The sequence below is a fragment of the Xiphophorus couchianus genome, chromosome 3 (assembly GCF_001444195.1).
Source record: "Xiphophorus couchianus chromosome 3, X_couchianus-1.0, whole genome shotgun sequence".
NCBI classification, from domain to species: Eukaryota; Metazoa; Chordata; class Actinopteri; order Cyprinodontiformes; family Poeciliidae; genus Xiphophorus; species Xiphophorus couchianus.
Genome location: NC_040230.1, coordinates 2,636,812 through 2,654,426, shown reverse-complemented (window position 1 = coordinate 2,654,426; position 17,615 = coordinate 2,636,812). Strand labels below are relative to the sequence as shown.

The 17,615-nt window shown below is 39.0% G+C and overlaps 1 protein-coding gene across 2 annotated transcripts in view; it reads right to left on the bottom strand.

Annotated features, from left to right (window-relative positions):
• The window catches only part of ntrk1 (neurotrophic tyrosine kinase, receptor, type 1), a 37,706-nt gene extending 21,543 nt beyond the window's left edge, over positions 1–16,163 (bottom strand). For both annotated transcript variants that reach the window (XM_028012317.1, XM_028012319.1), the window contains exons 1-7: positions 15,264–16,163; positions 10,936–11,010; positions 10,611–10,682; positions 7,237–7,305; positions 5,673–5,827; positions 5,319–5,461; positions 3,341–3,479 (exon numbers count right to left, since the gene is read on the bottom strand). In XM_028012317.1, coding sequence (XP_027868118.1) covers positions 3,341–3,479; positions 5,319–5,461; positions 5,673–5,827; positions 7,237–7,305; positions 10,611–10,682; positions 10,936–11,010; positions 15,264–15,460 — 850 coding nt within the window. In that variant the 5' untranslated portion in view covers positions 15,461–16,163. The remainder of the gene's footprint in view (positions 1–3,340; positions 3,480–5,318; positions 5,462–5,672; positions 5,828–7,236; positions 7,306–10,610; positions 10,683–10,935; positions 11,011–15,263) is intronic.
• Positions 16,164–17,615: the final 1,452 nt, after the last annotated feature.

Here is a 17,615-nt window from a genome sequence, read left to right as displayed (position 1 = left end):
CAGTGGTACTGTTTTAAAGTGCTATATAAATAAACTTGCCTTGCCTTGCCTTGCCTAAATATGCTTTATAAAAAAAAAGACAGAAAAATATTGAACCATGAATTGGGTGGAAAGTGAACTGTATAGCTAAATTAACAGTAGAGAACAACACATTAAATGTATTAAAATTAAACATGAGTGTCCTTTCAAATGCTTGAAATCAAATAGTTTACTGAGCTTAATATCAATCCCGGATGTCAGTTTGTTTATGATGAATTTACACAAAAATTTGAATTTCATCTTGAGGCAGATTGTTGCAAAAAATGTCACAAATACATAATTTTTTTTTAATATACCAATTATTACTCAATTTTAAAGTTAAAAAACACAGCTGAAATCTTGCTGAGTTCCTCAGGTCCTGATTCAGGTTTCCAGATGTAGCTGGAAACCTGAATTTTCATCTGCTGTAAATTTAGTCACTGATACAAACAGCTGTAAATGTTGCCATTACTTCATCATCCAGAATACAGTTGCATGCTGTATGTTCCCTCTGAGTTTCCATGAATCAATGCTCTCCATCTGAACTGCAAACCTTTGACGACCTGCCATGAATAATAAATCCTGGTCGTCGTCGTGCTCCCAACCACAAAAACTACCTGGAAGCTCTATGTCTATGTCTCCTGGACATGAAGTTACAGGAAATGGCCCCATTTAGATCGAACGCAACCCTGAAGTGCAGAGACCCTTCACTCCACCCTGGAGATTGTGCTGCTCTTAACCTACAACTCTGACCCGGAAAGTGCTGTTAAAAGGGGGATACCGGCCCATGTGCCCCTTTACTTTACTGCACTGCAGTGGAAATTACTGCTATTTATCATATTTGACTAATCATTCACTGGCAGTCTCTTCTGATCTTAAGCTACAGGGGATAAAATAAAGGCTATTATTATATTTAATTTAGCTGCTGCTTGTCACTGCCCTGCGACAGACTGGCGACCTGTCCAGGGTGTACCCCGCCTCTCGCCCGGAACGTAGCTGGAGATGGGCACCAGCAACCCTCCCGACCCCATTAGGGACAAGGGTGAACAGAAAATGGATGGATGGATGGATGGATGCTGCTTGTCACACCTCATTTCAGATTTAGACAATGAGCTAATTTAGATGTGCCACAATTAATTCTGGAAAAATTCCTGTCACAGTTAGCACGACTGACTCACTTCCATCTTTGCTCATGTTAACTTTTCATTATCGGTTGTTTTTTTTTCCTTTTGGCATTTACAATATTTCAGCTTAAAACATACAGCAACAGTGACTACAGGACTTTATATAGAGGTTTGTAAGACTCAGCTTTATTTTGAGAAGGCACTTCCATTTATCAGCAAGTGAATTTTTAAACACAAGCTAAATATTTAATTTGAAGCTAAACATGTAGCTTAACAACACATATTTAGATAAATATATAGGTAAATATTCAGTTTGGACCTAAATCTTTAGATTGCTAGCTAAATATTTAGTTTGTAGTTTAAATATGTAGCCTGGGCTGCTAAGTAAACAAGTAGTTTGTAGCTAAGTATTTGCTTTGCAAATAAAACATTTCATATACTCAATAAATATTTAACTTTAAACTTGCTAGTTGAATGAATAGCATGGTGAAAATATTCCCCTGTCCATTTTTTCCTCTTATGGCAGGCCAAATAACCCAAATTATTGCTCTGAACTTCTTAATGTGAACAATTTCAACAGACTCATATTTTTTACACCAATTGGTTTCCTGCCACATGATTTACACATTCTGTATAGTTGAAGTCATTTCTTTTGGAATGACATTGCAGAATCAAAATTTTATCCTTCTTTATGCATCCTTCCCCTTTGTAAAACCTGGACCAGCACCGAGAACCAGAGAAACGGACCCACAGCTGCTAAACTGACATCTTAGGTCTGAAGGCCTCACTTTGCTTTCTTATTATTGCTGCCAAACAGTTCAATCTTTGTCTCTTCTAACCATAAACTTTTTGCCCAGAGGGCAGTTAACACGTCCATGAGGGCAGATCTTTGTTGGTGGGCAACCACTCAGACTGAATATCCAACCAGAGTAGCATCAGAAAGTCTTTGAGCGCTGCAAAAGGCATGTATTTCTGGTGAGATTTGCTGTGGGATATTTGTGTGATTTGTGGATATATATTTGCGCATATATTTGATCCTGTAAGCATAAATTTAACTCTCTCTATATATTATAACTAAATCAAACTTGTTTTTTAAGAATCATGAAAGTTAGATGCTGCATAATCCTTCCAAACTGATAAGATGTAGAATAAATATTTATAACACTAAAATTATTATATTTGTGTCCATAGTAAGTTCGTGTTAATCCATGCTTTGAAAGTGACGCTGCAACTTGGCTGATTCAGAGCAGGGATGCTATGAAAAGAAAGTCACTTGTGTAGCATGAATCAATGGCACGAGGAGCCACTCAGCAATAAACTCCCACTGTTCTGGGAGGTAATTAGAAGTAATTAAAGGGCCAGCGGTTAACGAGTGTCTGTCCACCATTGGGGCTGATGTTGATGGATTAGCAGCACTAACGCATTTACAGACTGCCAATCACCGTGGAAGAAGCGGTTTTCCGGAGTTGGGAGGGAAAAGTCCATTAGCACCAGCTTAAATCAGATCTGAGGGCGTGTTATCCGCCCCATTTTCCTGATGTTCATTATCTGTCCCTTGATGCTCATACAGCTGATTGGCGCCCCCGTCGTTTTGGCTTTATTTTCTAATGAGTGTCATTGAGTTGGAGATGTACGATATTGTTTGGGTAGTATTTGCAGTAATGTATTGCTAATGCACCTGACTGCCTTCTGTGGGACTACTGGCTGCTGTCGCTCCTTGGTGTTGCTCACCGTCCAGATGCACTAATGCATCTGAAAGCGGAAAGCAGCAGCAGACCCTCAGAGTCAAGCTCCATCTGTAATTTAAAAGTGCAGAATAGATAAGGTGGTAGAGTTCTTAAAGGGCAAGATGAGGTAAGTTCACCTTCCTTTGTCTTCTTATTGGATCCCTACATTAAACGCCAAGCTGTACCTGCAGCCCTTCACTCATATTATTTTACCACTTCTCACCAGTCGCCGGTTTGAGTGGCAGAGGACAGAGAGCTCCATTAGAAGCATGGTGCATACGTACCCATATTTGTAGAGGGGGCATTTAGAAGAAATCAGCGCAGTGCATTTTTCTTTTCTACAACTGTCCTCCCTGCCTGCACAACAAAATGATCCCAGTGTGCTCTCGCCCTCGCCTCCATTAAGGCTGGCGACTTGCATTGAGCTCGTGAGCTTTCAGGAGTGCGGCGCTTTATTTCGCAGGCACTTACACTCAATGTCCAATTGCACCATCCCCTCGTTGGGCCCAGCTTGGTTCTCTGCCTCACACGTCAGGTTGTGCATGTTGTCCTTGAAGGAGACGTTGGTGAGATGAAGCACCAGGCTTAACGTGGAGCCTGTCATTTTCTCCTGCAGTAATCAAATGACACAGAGTCATAAAGACATGTAGGTCACTTTTAGAGAAGTGAAAGTTGTTCAAGAGAAATATTCATATGGAAGTGGTATGTAGAAATATGCATATTTAGTTACTGTGAAATTAATTTTGTTATGACAGCAGCAGCAGAAAGAAGTTATGATAAAAATCTTCTTCTGTAACTGAATTACAAAATACAAATGTTGCTTTTTGGGTCATACCATGTTTTAATATTATTGATTTTAATTATAATTATCTTGAACTCTGCGACAGACTGGCGACCTGTCCAGGGTGTACCCCGCCTCTCGCCTGCAACGTAGCTGGAGATAGGCACCAGCAACCCTCCCGACCCCATTAGGGACAAAGGGAGAACAGAAAATGGATGGATGGATGGATGGATTATCTTGAACTTTTAAACTGCACCCTGTGTGATTTAAGCCCCCAAACACAACTTCAAGCAATGTTGGGTTTTTTTTTAATAATTATTAAAATTTGTACATTTCTATGATTGTAAGTTTAAGTTATTTTCTACACAACAATTTGTTTCAAAATGTGGATCTACTGCCCATTTGAAGTCTGTTTTCTTTTGCACATTAATGTTGTCTACCAGTGTACTTCTTCGCATAAAATTTTAAATGTGTATTCAATTATTTGTGATAGTTGTATGTATTTATTGTTCCTGACTTTAAGTATTGTTTTGTCTTTGTTGTACTGCATGCAGCCTTGTTCACTTTTCTAAGTCAAATTTTTCCCATGAATGACCAATTGCCTTATCTTATTAGAAACAGCTTTAGCAACTAATCCTAAATGCACCATTCCTCATTTGCTCTAAAATTCCCAAATACAAGGTCAAGATTTTGTGCAAATTTCTGGAACCAGCTTCACTGAGGGAACATATTTTCTGCACCTTGTATTAACTACATCCATTCTGACTAGATTAGGACTGTTCTGGATGGCCTAGAGTCCTGATGAGTCTCATAGCACGTACGAGTTCTCTGAATCTTACTTCTGCAGAGAGATTGGGGAAATCTGTTAGCATAGTTTCTGTGCATCAGGGTTCAGAGTGATGCACAGAAGAAGAGCGGTTGCAGCTGATCCACTGGGCCTCTTTGAGGGCACATGCAAATCTGTGTGGCTTAGTCATCAGAGAGCATAAAACTGGACTGGCCACATTGGCCTCTTGCCAGGGCTACAACCTCATGAGATCCACAATGGGTTGGCAGCGCCCCAAGTACGTGATTTTACTGCTCTTGGCACCAGAGATGACAAAAGCAACATGGCTGGTCAATACTCTGACTTCCCCCGATAAAGAATCTCATCATGCAGTTGCAATAAAAAAGCTTGGTGATAAATTATGCACCTTGCTCTTTGAACGTGGAGTCCAGCATATGCTGAAGTCCCTTCTACAATAGAGCAAAAGAGAGCACAACCCGACAAGTTGCTCCCAGAATTGGATATGCTGGTTGTTGGGAGACCGAAGCTAAGTTTTCAGGCTAGATATACTGTACATGCTACCTGTAGCAGCCAAGCTGAAAGTTGGTAGAGGACCAGAAATGCACTCCACAGATTGCTACAAATTAAACATTGTTTCTCTTAGAAGCAGCATTATTGTGGTAGGGCTTGGAAATCAGCACTGAAAAATCTTCTTTTGACTAACATGAAAGCAGCTGTATCATAATTGGTTAAAATTACATTTTCAAGTATTTAGCCAGATTAAATGGAAGTGAAGTTTTCACTTCCAGTTATTCTCTTCAATATTTCACTCCAAAACTGAATTCAACAAAACTAGCAGTATTTTGCATAAATACAGACAATGTCCTAAAGATCCTTCCTACCTGGACAGTAAAGTTAGATGCAAGTTCTTTCGTTTGCCACATCACTTTGGGGGTGGGACTTCCTGTCACCTGGCATTCAAACATGAGGTTTCCTCCCTCTCTGGTCTTCAATTGTGATGCGTAAATGGTCACCTCAGGCAAACCTGGGATCAGCACAGAAAGCAGGATGAGTATGGGTTAGCACTGTCGTGGTAAACTGGCAAATGTTTTGAAATACGAATAGTTAATATTCTCAAGTGTACTGGATTAAGGCTTGTGATTTTAAGCGATGGATGATCAAACCCATCATCAAAGGTTAAATAGCTTCATTCCCACAAAAGAAATGTGAAGCATCAGAACAAAAACACAACTCACTGCAATTATCGATCTCCAAAGAACTGAGGGATAATTCCTCATCGTTGGACAAGCAAAACAGCATCTGGCTGTCGATGTCGCCACGATCCTCGTTCTGCCACTGCTGCAGCCAGAAGAGGTCACATGAGCAGACGAGAGGGTTGTCCCTTAAAATCCTGAAAGATAAAAGCACATGAACAGGTGGCTTCAGATTTGACAAATAACTCTTCAGGATTTAAATTATTCAGGGCAGCAAGAGCTCAAACAACTAAATGTTTTCCAGTAACCTCATCCATCCACTCACCCAGATATCCAGCTTCTCCTGGGGAATACCAAGGTATTCACTGATCAGAAGCTCTTTTGAGCAAGGAAGACTTGAGTCTCTACCAGAGTTTACATATCCGCACCCAAAATCAGGCATTCAGGTAGCATCCTAATCAGAACCTCAAACCTCTGTCTATGGAAAGGATGGCTCTAATCTAAGCTCCCATTGAATGATCATTCATTTGGGTTGAATCTCATGTTGAAGTCTTCCATTCTTTGAGCCATGACCCATAACGTATGACCACATATAATGGTTATACGTTGAGCATGTTGAGAACTTTGGCTTTTTGCACAACTTTCTTGCTTAATAAAAACCAAGCTGACAAAAAACCTGATCAACACTTTGATTACCAGAGATGAGGCTCCAATCCGACTCACCATTTATATAACCAAGAACTGTTCCTCCGCTTGAGGTAGAGACTCATGTCTAACTAATAAGGAGCTTTCTGCCTTTATAAGCAGAAGGAAAGATGGACAATAGACTGTAATCCATTGATCAAGAACACATTTTCTCTTTGGACTTGTTTGATCAAAGGTGTTTAAAAGAATTCTCCAAATGATAGGTGAACCTCAGATCCAGCAGAAGCAACTACTATCCAATAGTTCAGATCTTTACGTTGCCTTTTTTCATGGCAGTTTGCTCATCCAGTAAAAAGAGAGTTTGTGGACTGGTCCTGTGAGTCGGGTGCCAGATTTGATTTTACAGGTCATCTATTTTTTTGACCAAAGCAAGAGCTCTGACTTCTTGGTGGGGTTGGATTCTTTTAGGATTCCCCTTCATCACCAAGCCTTTTGTGGCGCTGATGGACAGGATCTGAAGTTGTAGCTGGTTTGGGAAGTTCTATGTCTCACTTAGTCTTTTTGCAGATGACATAGTTCTGTTAGCTATTTAAGCCATGATCTTCAACATGCACTAGACTAATCTGAAGTGAGATGCCTTTTTATCACTTAATGATTCAAATATCTGTGATGAAAAGCTACTGGAAACAGGCACCAGCTCCCCAGTAATGCTGCACGGATAGAGAAGGTATGGACAATGAACGGATGGAAGAAAGTCTAAAGAAACAACATCTTTGGAAATGCCTCATCAACCAGTAATCCCTTAAAAATGACAAGAATGTCTCACTGTTTGGAGGGAAATAAAAAAAAGAGGCATGAATAGTATGGTTGAGTCAAATTTTCATTCGCAAGTAATAAATGTTCTTTCTGACACCTTTAATCAGGTTCAGTTTAACTTTTGCAGAATTTGAAGATGACTCACAGGTTGAGCAGAGGCAGAAAATGAAACACTCTCCAGCTGATGTGCTCCAGAAAGTTCGACGCCAGGTTCCTGCAAAACAAAACGAAAAAACGCAGAAGCTTTTACAGTTCATTAAACAAAACCGCTGCAAGTTCCGATTCTGCCTGCACATATCAGCCATTTCAAAGCGGAACGAGAAAGAAAAAGATCAACTGAAAGATCCTTAGTTTCGTCTTTTTAATTTTTTTACATTTGCTTCCTTGTGGGTTTCACAAGAAATATAAATTTTCCCAGAAGACAAACTGAAAGGAGCGAGCTCTCTCATATTTTTTTAACCCTGGTACTGTGTCGGAGTCAAGTCAAGCTGGGAGCTGATTGCTTACCTTCAGAACAATATGTACCTGCTTTGAATTACACTCAGTGGAAAACGTTAATGCATCCAAATTGGTTCTTATCAATTACCCCGGCAAGTATTTCACAACGACTGGGACCAGCGTTCATGAGCCCACCGCAGCAGACCTCTGTTCACTGCTCAGTGCATTAGGTAATTAGCCCTCAGTCACAAACAGTTCTTGGTAGAGAAATGCTGTTCTGCTGCAGAACTGCATTTGGAAAAAAGTCCATCTCGAACTTTCATCATGACTCAAATATGTCAGCAATAACGCAATGAACTGAGTGCAGTTGATCGTTCTGAGTTTGAACATAAAAATTCAAACTTATGAACACAAATGAAATGCACCAGCAATGTTTAAACCTAATATGAATTAATAATGCTGACACTAAAGCATTTCTTGCCACTTTACTTGTCAATTTGTTTTGTTAAATCAATAAAGATAAAAAAGTATCTGACATAAAATAGTAATTTAGTTCAAACTTTTTCAGAATAGGTGATTCCCATGGAGTTACAAACTAAAGACTGGTAGTAAGTAGAGGATCGACTGAAGGATGATAGGATTCTGTTCATCCTTCAAAACATGTATCAGTTTTTGTAGGATTTATTTAATACCCATTTCTGAATTTTTAAGCTAGAATCATGTAAAAGTGCCCAAGTGTTACTACATTTTAGCATTGAAACATATACTAATTAAGGCCAAAACATTTGCTTCATGGCTCTTTTTCATATTACAAATGTAAAAAAGCATAAAATCAGACTTATATATATATAAATTGCTTTAAAGCTAATTAGGTTAGTTGTCTTCATTACTAACATAAACACATTTATCACTGTTTTTGTGATAAAAAAAAAAGATCAACATTTGTCAAGATGGTAGGGCTTTAAGTCGATAAAAATAAATGCTGGAACTCCTCTTAATGTCAGACAAATATGGGACAGAAACATGGGTAATATTTTTATGTCGATAAAGCTGCTATAAACATCAAAGGAGCTTAACATCAAATGTTCTTTAGAAAAAATATGACAAAACTGTTTTTGAGAGCTTAGTGCCTCAATATAATGTTAGAAGTTCAAGTTCTGAATTTCTCTGATTAATTTCATTATTAAATTTGTCTTCACAAAACAAGCTTAGGGTCAGAACATATTATGAAAATTTAAATGTTTAAAAAGTTAATTTCTCCATGTAATATATCTAGTATATAAAGCATTCATAAAAATAAACTTTCAAAAAGATTTTTTAAAAAACACCATGAACTCATTCACTGGTTACGTGCACTAACCTTTCAGTTTAACAGTTTAGCCATTATTTTTGAATTTCCTGCTTAAGAAATCCGAAATACCTTTAGGGTTACTGAATCTTCATTCTTGCAGTATAAAATATAATACAACACTTTATCCCTAGTTTGCACCTTCAAATGCTTTAATGGCCCAAAGATTGCAGTGTGAGCTTTTGGAAACATCATATTTGAGTCTGAAAACTTTAAAAAGGAAAGTTTGAAGGACTCCTGCAAGTGGAAAAAAATCCAAAAGAAAGAAAAACACAGAAAAATCATCAGAAAACCTGCAATGTATAAAAAGGAAATCCAACTGCTTGGAATAAAATTTCTGCACTAAAGTAATTGGCATGTTTTTGTCTTGCATATAGATAATTTGTTAATATGAAGAAAACATTTATTATTGTGCCTCCCTTGTGTTATTACTGACACTATGCCACATATTTTTTGGTCAATCCTCTCAGGCCACTTAAATATCATCACAGCAGAGCTCAAATGATCCTCAGACTTTGAGAGGCTGTAAATAAACCTCCCTCAGAAGATGACAGAAAGCCACACTGGGGAGCGCGCATGGAAACCAATACATAATCACTGTGACAGGGCCAAGGGTTCAATTATTTGTTTTCCTTGCTCCCAAAAGTTCATGTCAGATGGGTTAGCCGTTGGGGCTTATCCATTACCGGCTCGATTCCTCCTCCAATCCACAGGGGGAGAGCGGAGCCGGGAATAGCAGCTCGATCTCTTTCAGCCACATAACAGCAGAAATGTTATCAAATCTGGGAGGTTTGAGTGTAGATCAGCGCAGAAGGAGAAACTGGCTTAACCAGCTCTATTTTTTTAGCTTGCGTTCAGACCTTCCTAATCTTAGAAATACATCCATATCAGAAACCCCCACACTCCAGCCAAGCCTAGCTGGCCCCTCTCCCACAGTGAAATATTGATTAAGTGATAATGGACCCTTAGTGGAGTGTATTTATTATGCATCAGTTGTCGATAATCCGCCAAAGTGAGCGAGTAAAAGGTGACTGGTGGATGTCTTCTCCAATTTCTTGAGCATCCCAACCCCCCCACTACACCTCTTCAACCATCATCTGAAAATCCGCTTGTCTTTCAGAGGAACAGCACTGGACATGTTGCACACGCTCAGTAAAACGATGAGGACAAGATGGTGCCGATAAGCATCAGCTGTTCATGAATACACCGACCTGATGGTTTCATCTGATATGTTTCAGTGAAGCTGGGAGGCCAGACGGCTCAGAAGGAAAACAAAAGACGACAATAATAATGTAGGTTAAAATAAACTGTTTGCTACAGGGTTTCCAGATTATCAGACAGAAACTTAATAACCTGTTTTTTATATAATGATGAGTAGTGTCCTGTAGATTTATAACCCTTCAGTTTTTTGTGTTTATCAAGTTGAAAGATCTGAGCTACATAAGAACAAAGTGAAGTGAAAGAAAACTGATGCATGAAAAACATGTTTTCCCATTTAGTTCCCTTAACTTCGATAATCCTGGATGAAAACACCAAAGCTCTGAAAGAAAAATTTCTGAGAACCTCAAATATCAAGAAACCATTTTTTAATTAAAGAATTTAAGTTCATAATTTTAGAAGAGCAGACAGACTTAAGAAAATTTATATTTAAGAGGTGACCAGCAGGGATGAACAAGGAGAGCAGCAAACCGAACAAAAACACATCATTTCTCATCATCAGTGAGGACACTTACACGTACTGCAGCTTCAGGTTGTTTTGGAAAGCATTTGCAGAAATGAACCTCAGTTTACATGATGTGACGGTTCTGAGAAGGAAAAAAAGAGAAAAATAAATATGAAAAGACAATACATGAACTTCCAACAATCAGCATTTTGGTTTGACCTCATCCAACTTTTCTGGCATTTTAATGCAAATATAAGTGAGTAAATTCTGAGTAAACATATAAAAGGTGAGTTTTAATAAGAAACATAGATGGTTTCTCCGAGCTGAAAGAGTTGAATATTACTCAGAATTTGACCCTCATTGTTAGTTTGGAGAATAAAACATAAACTACTTACAGATTTTTCAGCTCTCTGTAGTTGGCAAGGTTGACCTCTGTTATGTTCTCCAGACCTGCTTGGTTTTCAATGTAGCTAATTAAATGGAAAAAACACAGGAAGATGGAAAACATAGAGATAAGACACAATTTCTCATGGCCTTGAGCTTTTGTTGTTGTTTGGTTAAATTGTTTGCAAATGGTGAAAAAAGAAAATAAGTACAAGACTTAAAAAGTGCAATTATTAAATTTTCTTGAGAAGGACAAAGTACTGTAGACACTCAACACAAGAGGCTTTTTTGAGTTCAATGTCTAGTTCGGACAAACAACTGAAAAGGTTCAGATTTTCTTCTACTCTGAAGAAAATGGATATAAAAGAACAGGCAGAAAAATAATACATCACTCTTCTTGGAGCAAGAAAACATGCATCAAAACTTTAAAGTAAGAGGTTGTTATAAATTACTTCGGTAACACTTTATTTGACGGGTTGTGAATAAGACTGACATGACATAACATGAGTAAGTCTTCATGAATATTTATGACTGTTGTCATAAAGTGTCATTTGGTAAATCATGACACTTTTAATACAAAGTTGACATTATTCAAAATGTCTTTGTTATGACAACTTGACATTAACCAAGAAATCATGATTTGACATAAATTTATTATAAAAGTATTACCGTGCCAAGCTGCTTTTCTGGTCATTAATTTGTGTTGTAAGGCAATTTTCTTTCTTGTGTCAACATGTCTATCTATCAATGCTGATATGCAACAGTGTGATGGAGTTTGTTCTTGTTGTTCTAGTTTGGCTTTTCTAAAAACCAAAAGACTAACTTCTGTCTTTTTTATGTTTCCCGCTAAAGAGATTCTCTTTTCTCTTTCTCTTTTAGACTGTATTCAGTCTAAAGGAGTAGACTGAATACAGGACACAATAACTGACAAAAACCAACAACCCCAAAGAATCAAAACCCAGAAACACAAAGGTGTACAGATTATCGGATTATAATGTTAACCCTAAAACTCAATCGTAATCGCAATCTAATTTTTCTGTAATTCATTAAAATATTTCATACCAATGAAATTTAAATTCATTAAATGGTTTCAAAAAATTATTTGCTCACAGATGGGAAGTGATACAAGGATCGTGTTTGGCTATAAGATATGAGTACAAATTGGCAAAGAGGTGAAGAAAACAAGACTACTGACTCCTCAGTTGCAATCAAAGAGCCCAGATATGAAGCAAATCTGCAGTTTTTCATCCCACAGAAACTGTGGCGATTGTGCAGTAGAGAAACTACAGAATGTTTTAATAAAACTCATAGTGAGAAAGACGACAGAGAGTTAAACAACACAGACTGAATCTTTACCAGAGCTCCTGTCAAGGACACCGACACAACTACTGAGAGGAAAGCAGAGAGTTTGAGATGTAAAGTGGTTTTATTCCAGGTAACAAAGCTAAACATGCAGCAGATCAGGAGGAGGGTAAAACTCTAACCGGTCTTTGGAAACAGGGCGTGGTTTGAGTCTGACCTCCTGACCTGGAGTGGGACGAGAACTTGAAGCGAACCAATCAAAACTGAACATAATTTGAAATTATCCTTCAAATTTAAACAGTAAATAAAGAACGTAGAAAATTTTTAAAATAGAGACAACAACCCAAAACCTGTTCAAATCAGTAGCTTTAGTTTCAATTTCAGCATTTAGTTTCCTTTCTTCCAAATAAGTACAAGTCATCAGAAGTTTTATTTTTTGGGGGGTTTATAAAGAAGCAACTTTAGACTCTGAACAATACTGTCCTGTCATGAACTTGAATATTTATCTTGCTAAATTAGGTCTGCAGAGCCTCAGATAGTTTGGAAATGTCCTTGAAAGAGTATTGAAGTGCAAAAAAATTGGCTTTCAAATCTCATTGCTGATGTCTTCCCGCCATGGCATTGTGCTCACACACACTTCATTTCAAACACACCTGTTTTTATGTTGATGGTAATCTGCTAATTAAAAGCATTTGATCAGTTAGATTTTCTTCTTAAATCCCATGAAAGCAGCTTGGTTTTTCACTAAATTCACATGCAGAAGCCTCTTTTTTGCATTAAGTTACTGATAACCAAAATCTGTTGTGCATTTGTTTACATCTGAGGGCAGATTTGTTCATTTTTCTTCTGTCTTTTGCTGCCAATTTGTTGTTAATATTTCATTGCTACACTTAAATGTTGGGTTGTTTTTTAGATATTCGTTTTATTTTTTTGCCTGTATTCTTCTGGAACTGTTTTTTTGGGATGTGTCCCTGCTTGAAATGAGTTATAAATAAAGTTGACTGAAGGTGCAGCCTGCATTTCTCCCCCTCTGAAGTGTGAAGAGCGGAAGGCAGATATAAAGGGATTACATGAATGCAGATATTTTCTGTAGTGTGCTTGCTATACTTTCAACATGTGGCATTGTTTCAAGTTTCCACTTCCCTGATCGTCAGCTAACACACAAAACGTTTATGTTCATGTTTGATTGACCTGTGCTGCAGTAATGTGATTACAGGGCAGGTGGGCCCTGGATCGCCCCTCGGCCTTACTTATTGGATTGAGGCAAGTGGGTTGTATATCATCTATTGTTCCTGGGTGGGGGCATTGACTGGCAATTCACAAAATTGAATTTACAACTCTGCATATGATAAATTTCGGCCTCTGTTTTGCAGCTAATGGGCCCTTGTTTGTTCCACGCATCGCCTTTATTTCCCTGCACTGCCAGTAGGCAGAATTGTTGTTGTTCGCTGGCATGTTGGAGCAGCTCGGTAAACAGAAGCCCGCTCTCTTATTGATTGAACATCTGAGAGAGACTGTCGAGTCTGAGCTCTGCGAAACAGGCTGCAGATACAAGGAAATACCTCCGAGGCAGGAGAGAGAGGAGAAAAGAAGGAAGGAAAGAAGGAAGAAAGTGGCATATAGGTGAAAGAAATTGGCAGCAAATTGACTTGCTCTGCCGAAAAAAGCATTTCACAAATGTAGTTCCTTCTTAACAAGTGCTAATTGCTCCAATCCGGGTCCAGGAACAAAGAGAGAACAGCGTGTCGGTGCAGAGAGTGACATTTAGTTTTCCATGCTGGAGCTGATGGTGGGTTGCTTAATAATACAGCAGCTCTCTCTAAATCACAGGTGGTCACTTTCTGCTGCTTTTTCTGAGCAAAGTTTTAAAAAGCAGACGTTAAATAACAGTCTTCTGCCTGCAGACGTGCTGCTGCTGCTGAGCGAGAATTCTCCAACCTTAGCTGGATTTGATTCAAACACCTTCCCACTGCGGTTAATCTGTCCATCAGGCAGGTAATTATACAAACACTGGCATGTTTGATTGCAAAGATGCACCGACATCAACGTAAACCAGCCTTTACAATGAAGGCTGAAACAATAGAAATATTAAATATCCTCTTCAGTTTTGGCAAATCACATCTTTTAAGATGCAGATAGTTGTGATTTGTTAATTTGAGAAACGTAATAGCCTTTAAATACAAAGATGTTGTCTATGAAAGCAAATGAAGTGCATTATTTTGTCTTAGTTCCTGTTAAAAGTCCAAATTTTTACACGTTTACACTTGATAATAGCTACACATTGCTAACATAAAAAGAAAAGTCTGTCCTGAAATACTAAGATCAATCCGACAGAGTTGAGCTGAAATCTCATTAATATCTAAAAGCAACACTTTGAAAAACCTTAAGGCGAATCATCAGTTACTACAGGTTTGTCCCAACAGCAGAGAGACTAAAGTCCTTAAAGTCAGGACTGAAAACAGAACCGTTTTCCTGCAGAGGTCTGGGTTGTTCTCATCATGTCTCAAACTGTTTATGTGTTAAATTTGCAGTTTATAATGTCTTTCTTCTTAATTATGCTTAACTTTAATGTTTATTGTTCTGTTTAAATTCTTAAGTGTAATTATTTTAATCCCATTCCCTTTTTATTTTAATGTTAATCACATTAATTTGCCTATAAATGGGTCTATGCAACCAAACTTTCCTTACCTAAACGTCACAGTCTTGGGTAACAAGGAGTTTATGTTACATTGAGGAAACACAGCAATGCTGGTTTTAAATATGCAGATTAACCTTCAGTCAGATATAAAGAAGCGCTGTTCTAAATGCAAGTTGATTTTGGAATAATAATGAGGGTTTTCTACTATAAAAAGTTACTGGTTAGTGAGAAAACTACACAAAGTAAATCCAAATCACAGCTAAAAGTTGCAAAGACAACTAACTAAGACAATCTGAGCAACTTCATCACTAACTAGAAGTCAGAGAGAGGAGAATTCAACTTCAAGCTAACTTTAAATCATGTGGTTGCATGCTCACTCAGGTAGGAGTCCATACTCACATTTCCGTCACGTTCTCACTCTCTTGAAGCGCCAGTGGCGGGATACTGCTTATCCCATTGGGCTCCAGGCACTGCAGCATGGCAGAAGAGCACCGGCAAGCAGACGGGCATCCTCCCAAGGTGGGCACAGGCGACAGGCTGAGCAGGACGAGCACCAGAGGCGAGAAGAGCGCCAGGGCCCTGGGAGCCACATCCATCTCTTTGTGGGAAGTATCGCCTGAGAGGGGAGCAGGAGTTGGTGTCTGAGGGCTTCACCTAATGAAGAGTTAATGAAGAGTGGTGGAGAGCTTCCCCACACTGCTCTCCAGCTGGTCAGGGTTTGATGGGGAGCCACAGCTGTACTGAGCAGCAGGAGGGGCAGGCACATGAGCAGGCTGAAGGCCCCTGGGGACATGCTGGTGGTGGGCTGGAGCTTCTCCTCTTTACCTCCCTCTCTTCTCGTCTCCTTCGCCATTCAGGGAGGAGCAAGATATTAACATGGGCCAAAGTCACCAGACACCTCGGTGAGCGTGATAGGAGGTGGGAGGGGCTGGAGGTGAGGGTGTGTGAGCAGACCCAAGAAATCAGGGCTCTTCCTCCTGCAGCAGCAGCAGCAGCATCGCTCTGCACTGATGATCACTGATTGTTTTAGAGTTCACCGCCAGAGATTACAGACAGATCTAATGCATGTTAAAATGGAAATGCTGCTTTAACGACAAGAAACACATTTAGACCTAAAGAGAAACGATCAAGAGTCACCATGCAGCTTCTGTTATTGCAGCTCAAAACTAGAAACCAGGCCTGAAACCTGGATGTAGTGATGGACCCTGACCTGAACATTCAGAGTCACATAAAGACAGTTGCAAAGTTGGCCTTCTATCACTTGAAGAACATTTCTAGAATTAGACGACTAATGTCTCAACAAAATCTAGAGAAATGCGTCCAGTTGCAAAAGTTACTGCCTAAAAAAAATAAAAATCAATCCTCTACATGCAGCTGATCCCAAACACTAGAGACGTATCAACTCTCCTGATCTATCAGGTCTTCTGGTTCTGGCTCTGCATCCCCAGAACCAGAACCAAACACGGAGAAACAACATTCAGCTTCTATGCACCACAAACCTGTAAAAATCTTCCAGAAAACTGCAAAACTGCCAAAACACTGAGTTCCTTCAAATCTAGACTAAAACTCACCTGTTTAGAGTTGCTTTTGAACCCTAATAAAAGAAACATTGATCAACACATTTGATGTGTATTAATGATTTCAACAATAGCACTTGACAAAATGCCATTTCCGTTCACATGTTTTCATGATGTAAAGCACTTTGCACTTCCTTGCTGCTGAAATGTGCCATACAAATAAACTTAAAAAGAAAAGGGAAACACTTCTGTCTTTATCATCATCAGCAATCACTGAAACGCAAACAATCCATGATCACCAAACTTCATTTGCTGGAAGCCCTGAGGCGTGATATACGAGCGCCTTACTACTAGTTATAAGAAAGCAATCCAACCTGAGAAGAGCTCAACCTGTCAGTGAATGTGGCCCAGTGAAGGTGGAGAACTCCAACACAGAGTTGATTGAAAAGGCAGATTTAAAAGAAAAATACTTGCAGCAGTGTAGTGAATCAATAAAACAGAAAGAAACTGAAAACAAAGAAGAAGATAGACGTAAGGAGCCAATACCAAGACAAAAGAAGAGACACAGCAATTCAAGAGCAAACAGAGAAAACATGACGTATCATGTGAGCAGAATTCAGGAACAGAATGAGGAACCAAGACATGGAGACGGAAAGACTAAAACTCCTGAACTGGACTTCAATGAAACAGGAAGGACCAGACTACAAGTCACACTTTTTTTCAGTTGGCTGGTTCCGCTACTTATGTTTTTCCGTCTCCGTAACGCATTTTTTGGGTAGAGCGCCCAAAGTTTTACTCAAGACAGAGTAGCACCACTTTAACATGTCTTTACATAAGTAACAGTAAAAAGTATCCATCCAAGAATTTACTCAATAAGAGTAAAAAAGTATTTCGTAAAAAGGCTGCTCAATCATTTAATATTTAAAAATGCGCAATTGAACTCTAATACAGACCAAAACAGTCCTGCAAACCTTGGTCTCGGTTTGGTTGAAGTTAACTCTGGTGCGGTTCGACTGCATATGTGCATGCTAAGCTGGTCGAAGTGGTTTAGTGGTTCTTGGTGCAGCGCCACCACAGGCGAGGAGAGGAACCGTTTGCTTAAAGGATTTGGTTCGTTTGACTCAGTGCAGCATGAAAGCAGCTGAAAATGGAACAAATGTTACAATTATGGTTCCCAATATCTTACTACATAAAGAAATCTTAACAGTTGTTAAAACGTCAACACCAATGTCAA